Here is a 4,775-nt window from a genome sequence, read left to right as displayed (position 1 = left end):
CCACCACGCCCTGCTAATTTTTTGTATTTTTAGTAGAGACGGGGTTTCACCATGTTAGCCAGGATGGTCTCGATCTCCTGACCTCGTGATCCGCCCGCCTCCCAAAGTGCTGGGACCGCAGGCGTGAGCCACCGCGCCCGGCAAGACCACCCTTTTTGACTGAGCTTGGTGTGTCCTTCCAGCCTCACCTCCACCTAGCTCTGGACACACTGATCTACCTGGAGTGTAGCTTTCACTGTTCTACAGGGCTCCGCTACAGCATCAGCCTCATAAAAGCACCTGAGATACCATTTTTTTTTCTTGAGAGGCCTTTTTGGACTGTCCTCTGCCCTACACTAAAGGTTTTAGCTCCCTAAAAACCTCGTGTAATACTACTGCTTAGGACAGTGCCTGGCACTTATTAGGTACTTTAATAAATACTGAATGAACACCTTGCTACAGAACAAGAGTACTGCTACTATATTCAGTAAGATACATGTACCAGTCAGAAACCTTTTAGAGACTTCAAATTCCAAATGCTGTGAAAGAGAAAAGCAAAAGGAAAAACACTTAAAACTGTAACAACACATGTCCATCCTGTTAATGTTTACCCTTCTCATAAACAAAAGACTTCAGTAAACTGACAGTAGAAGACAACTGGACTACACACATTCAAAACTGATTTTTTTTTTTTGTTTTTGAGCCAGAGTTTCACCTGTGTTGCCCAGGCTGGAGTGCGATAGCACCATCTCAGCTCACTGCAACCTCCACCTCCTCGGTTCAAGTGATTACCCTGCCTCAGCCTCCCACATAGCTGGGATTACAGGCGCCCGCCACCCACCTGTCTAATTTTTGTATTTTTAGTAGAGACGGAGTTTCACCATGTTGGCCTGGTGGGTCTCAAATTCCTTATCTCAGGTGATCCACCCACCTCAGCATCCCAAAGTGCTGGGATTACAGGTGTAAGCCACCGCGCCCAGCTTATAACTCTTTAACGTATTAAAACATTTTATCTTTAGTTTATGGTTTAAAAGTATGTATTCTCTGCAATTTCAATGTATTTGGCAAAGAAGATAAATGTTACTTAAAATTCAAGTTAATTATGTTTTACAATACTTTCTCCTAAAGAATACTTTCTCCTAAAGACTTGGTGTTGAGTTTTCATATGTAAGAATTAGTTGCCTATGAATTAACAACTTTTTACCTCCCTTACCTGCTATTGTAAGTAAGAACAAATCCTCTTAGACATGTATCAACTTCAAACCCTTTATAGAGTGAGATTAGGTAATATGTAAATAAATTAAAATTAGTCAAGCCTCCATGATGTCTAGCATACTGCTTAGCTATCTTTTGGTTACTTCTGAAATTTCAAAAGTTTATATATTCCACTCATCTATTTTAAGACATTGATAAACTTTGATACATTTGTTTATGAAAGCTCTAAAATCTCCAAAGGAATATATTTATGAGTGTGTGTCCTATTATTAATTTTACTAACTGAGAAAGTTTCTATAAATCTACATTTTGTCTTTTGCAGTGTGCTTTGTTCCTGCACGTTCCCTATACAGAGAGGGCTACTTAAAACAGCCTCAGAAGGTCTCCTCACAGGGAGGATCTCTGCCCTCAGCTTGCTGTCTTTCTGTTACCAGCCAGTTTGTGATCCTTCATTTCTAGGTTCTTTGCCTTGTGTCTCAATTTGTGTTCAATGGATACTTACCTTTTCCAAAATAACTTGCAGGTCTTCAGCACCGGTATAATGTGGATCTAGAATCAGAAATTTTATCTGCCCTGTAATCTCATTCCATGCAACTCCTAGTATCGTGTGGGCCAAAACTCCTCCCCCTATATAAGAAAAAATAGGAAATAAGAATGAAGGCATAAACAAATGTCAAATGCCTATTCAATTTAAAAAGACAGATTATGGCCCAGCGCAGTGGCTCACGCCTGTAATCCCAGCACTTTGGGAGGCCAAGGTGGGCGGATCACGAGGTCCTAATACAGTTAAACCCTGTCTCTACTAAAAAAATGCAAAAAAAATAGCTGGGCATGGTGGTAGGTGCGTGTAGTCCCAGCTACTCAGGAGGCTGAGGCAGGAGAATGGTGTGAACCTGGGAGGTGGAGCTTGCAATGAGCTAAGATCATGCCACCGTACTCCAGCCTGGGCGACACAGCAAGACTCAAAAAAAACAAAAGATACTTTGCCTATTAACCTGATCTAAAATAGCATTAAAATGGACTGCTCTAAACTATAAAAGTGTGGGGAAAAGAGAGAGAGCAGACTATTACTGTGTCTATATAGAAAGAAGTACACATAAGAGACTCCATTTTGTTCTATATTTGAGATGCTGTTAACCTGTGACCCTACCCCCAACCTTGTCCTTGCAAGAGACATGTGCTGTGGTGACTCAAGGTTTAAAGGATTTGGCGCTGTGCAGGGTGTGCTTTGTTAAACAAGTGCCTGAAGGCAGTATGCTTGTGAAGTCATCACCATTCTCTTAATCTCAAGTACCCAGGGACACATACACTGCCAAAGATCGCAGGGACCTCTGCCTAGGAAAGCTAGGTATTGTCCAAGGTTTCTCCCCATGTGATAGTCGGAAATATGGCCTCCTGGGTCGCAGGGACCTCTGCCTAGGAAAGCTAGGTATTGTCCAAGGTTTCTCCCCATGTGATAGTCTGAAATATGGCCTCGTGGGAAGGGAAAGACCTAATCGTCCCCCAGCCTGACACCCGTGAAGGGTCTGTGCTGAGCAGGATTAATATAAGAGGAAAGAAGGCCTCTTGGCAGTTGAGATAGAGAAAAGCATCTGTCTCCTGCCTGTCCTGGGCAATGGAACATCTCGGTGTAAAACCCGATTGTATGTTCTATTTACCTCAGCCTCCTGAGTAGCGAGGACTACAGGCACACACCAGCACGCCCAGCGAATTTTTTGTATTTTTTTTAGTAGAGATGGGGTTTCACTGTGTTAGCCAGGATGGTCTCGATCTCCTGACCTCGTGATCCGCCCACCTTGGCCTCCCAAAGTGTTGGGATTACAGGCATAAGCCGACGTGCCTGGTATTTTTTTTTTTTTTTTTTGAGACACAGTCTTGCTCTGTCACCCAGGCTGGAGTGCAGTGGGCAATCCCAGCTCACTGCAACCTCCACCTCCCAGCTCAAGCGATTCTCCTGTTTCAGCATCCCAAGTAGCTGGGATTACAGGTGCGTGCCACTACACCCAGCTAATTTTTGTATTTTTAGTAGAGACAGGGTTTTGCCATATTGGCCAGGCTGGTCTCAAACTCTTGGCCTCAAGTGATCCGCCCCCGTCAGCCTCCCAAAGTGCTGGGATTACAGGCATTAGCTAGCGGGCCCGGCCTACTCATTAAGTTCTTTCTGATATTTTGCTGACATCAGCCTACTTCCATTTCCTTTTTTTTTTTTTTTTTTGAGACAGTTTCTCACTTCTGTCACTCAGGCAGGAGAGCAGTGGATCTCTTGGCTCACTGCAGCCTCCTGGGCTCAAGCAATCCTCCCATCTCAGTCTCCTGAGTAGCTGGCACTATAGGCTCACACTATCATGCCGGCTAATTTGTGTATTTTCTTTTTTTTGGTAGAGATGGGGTCTGGCCATGTTGCCCACGCTGGTCTCAAATTCCTGGATGCAAGCTATCCTCCTGCCTCAGCCTCCCAAAGTGCTAGGATTCTAGGTGTGAGCCACTACACCCAGTTTCTACCTCCATTTCTTACACACTAGTCTCAGCTTGCCTTCTGTCATCACAGAACAGGTCTTGTTCTTCACAGAATGAAGCATCTTTAGATCAGCTAATCCAATCTTTTTATTTTACAGATAAAATCCAGAGAGGTAAGTAATTTGCAAAATGTCACAAAGCCAGCCAAGTTAGCAACAAAGTCATAACTTACAAAGCTCAGCTGAGTGACCGTTTCCTCTTTTTAATACTGCTCTCAGCTCTTTAAATGTCTGAACATAGCTACCATTTCTCAGCCTTTACTTCTTCTGGTTATTATAATCTGTTTTGTAACCCTTAAGCCACATAGGAAATTTTTTTCAATATCCAGAGATCCATACATATGGTGTAAAAGTTAATTTCAAAATTTTTTAAATGACTGATTTTATGCAACATTACATATTTATATCAATGATAAGTTTTACATAATACTCACTCTACCGAAAACGATGTCTGAAACAGCTTACCGATCATAACTGGAGTTCCTTCATTTTGGAAATGATTAGCCAGTTCCCGTCCTTGAGACGCCATTTCTGAACCTTGGCTAGAAAGAAACCATTTTCTAGCAGATGAATTACTTCCAACACTAAGGCCAAATAATGAGCTAGGAGACAATGTTTCCTACATTCTTGTTTTTTCGGGTTGTTATTGAAAAACTATATAAATGTAAAAAAAAAAAGTGGTACGGAACTGACAGAACAATTAAACTGTGCGATTTAAAGCAACATAAACTCAAAATACTTCAGGTCGCTAAGTGTGCTAGTTAAGAAGCTAACAGACCTTGATTTTCTGCTTCTTGGACTGCGTAAAGGAGGCCTGGGTTTATTCACATGAAGTTAAAATGTCACCTTGGTGCTCAGGGAGTTCTTATGGATGGACTGATCAGAAGAATGAGTGTTAAGTGCTGGGTTCTTGCCCTCTTGTTGGTGCACTTCTTAAAGTCTGTATTTCCTCATCTTTACATTGGGACCCAAAATACCGACCTGTCTACACAACAGTGGAGTCTCAGACTAAAACGTGTCTCTGAAATCAACGCGAAAACTGCAAAATTTTTTTTTTTTTTTTTT

General features: G+C 42.3%; 2 protein-coding genes across 2 annotated transcripts in view; one reads left to right on the top strand and one right to left on the bottom strand.

Annotated features, from left to right (window-relative positions):
* ANKRD37 (ankyrin repeat domain 37) overlaps positions 1-3,730 on the top strand; it is a 9,284-nt gene extending 5,554 nt beyond the window's left edge. The window contains exon 5 of the mRNA XM_011959538.1: positions 3,577-3,730. Coding sequence (XP_011814928.1) covers position 3,577 — 1 coding nt within the window. The 3' untranslated portion in view covers positions 3,578-3,730. The remainder of the gene's footprint in view (positions 1-3,576) is intronic.
* Positions 1-4,775, bottom strand: part of UFSP2 (UFM1-specific peptidase 2) — a 26,892-nt gene that overhangs the window by 1,777 nt on the left and 20,340 nt on the right. Inside the window, exons 10-11 of the mRNA XM_011959539.1 lie at positions 4,176-4,252; positions 1,697-1,821 (exon numbers count right to left, since the gene is read on the bottom strand). Coding sequence (XP_011814929.1) covers positions 1,697-1,821; positions 4,176-4,252 — 202 coding nt within the window. The remainder of the gene's footprint in view (positions 1-1,696; positions 1,822-4,175; positions 4,253-4,775) is intronic.

Source organism: Colobus angolensis, unplaced genomic scaffold, assembly GCF_000951035.1.
Source record: "Colobus angolensis palliatus isolate OR3802 unplaced genomic scaffold, Cang.pa_1.0 Scaffold5, whole genome shotgun sequence".
Taxonomy (NCBI): domain Eukaryota; kingdom Metazoa; phylum Chordata; class Mammalia; order Primates; family Cercopithecidae; genus Colobus; species Colobus angolensis.
The sequence above is the reverse complement of the archived record's forward strand: the minus strand, read 5'-3'. Positions and strand labels throughout refer to the sequence as shown.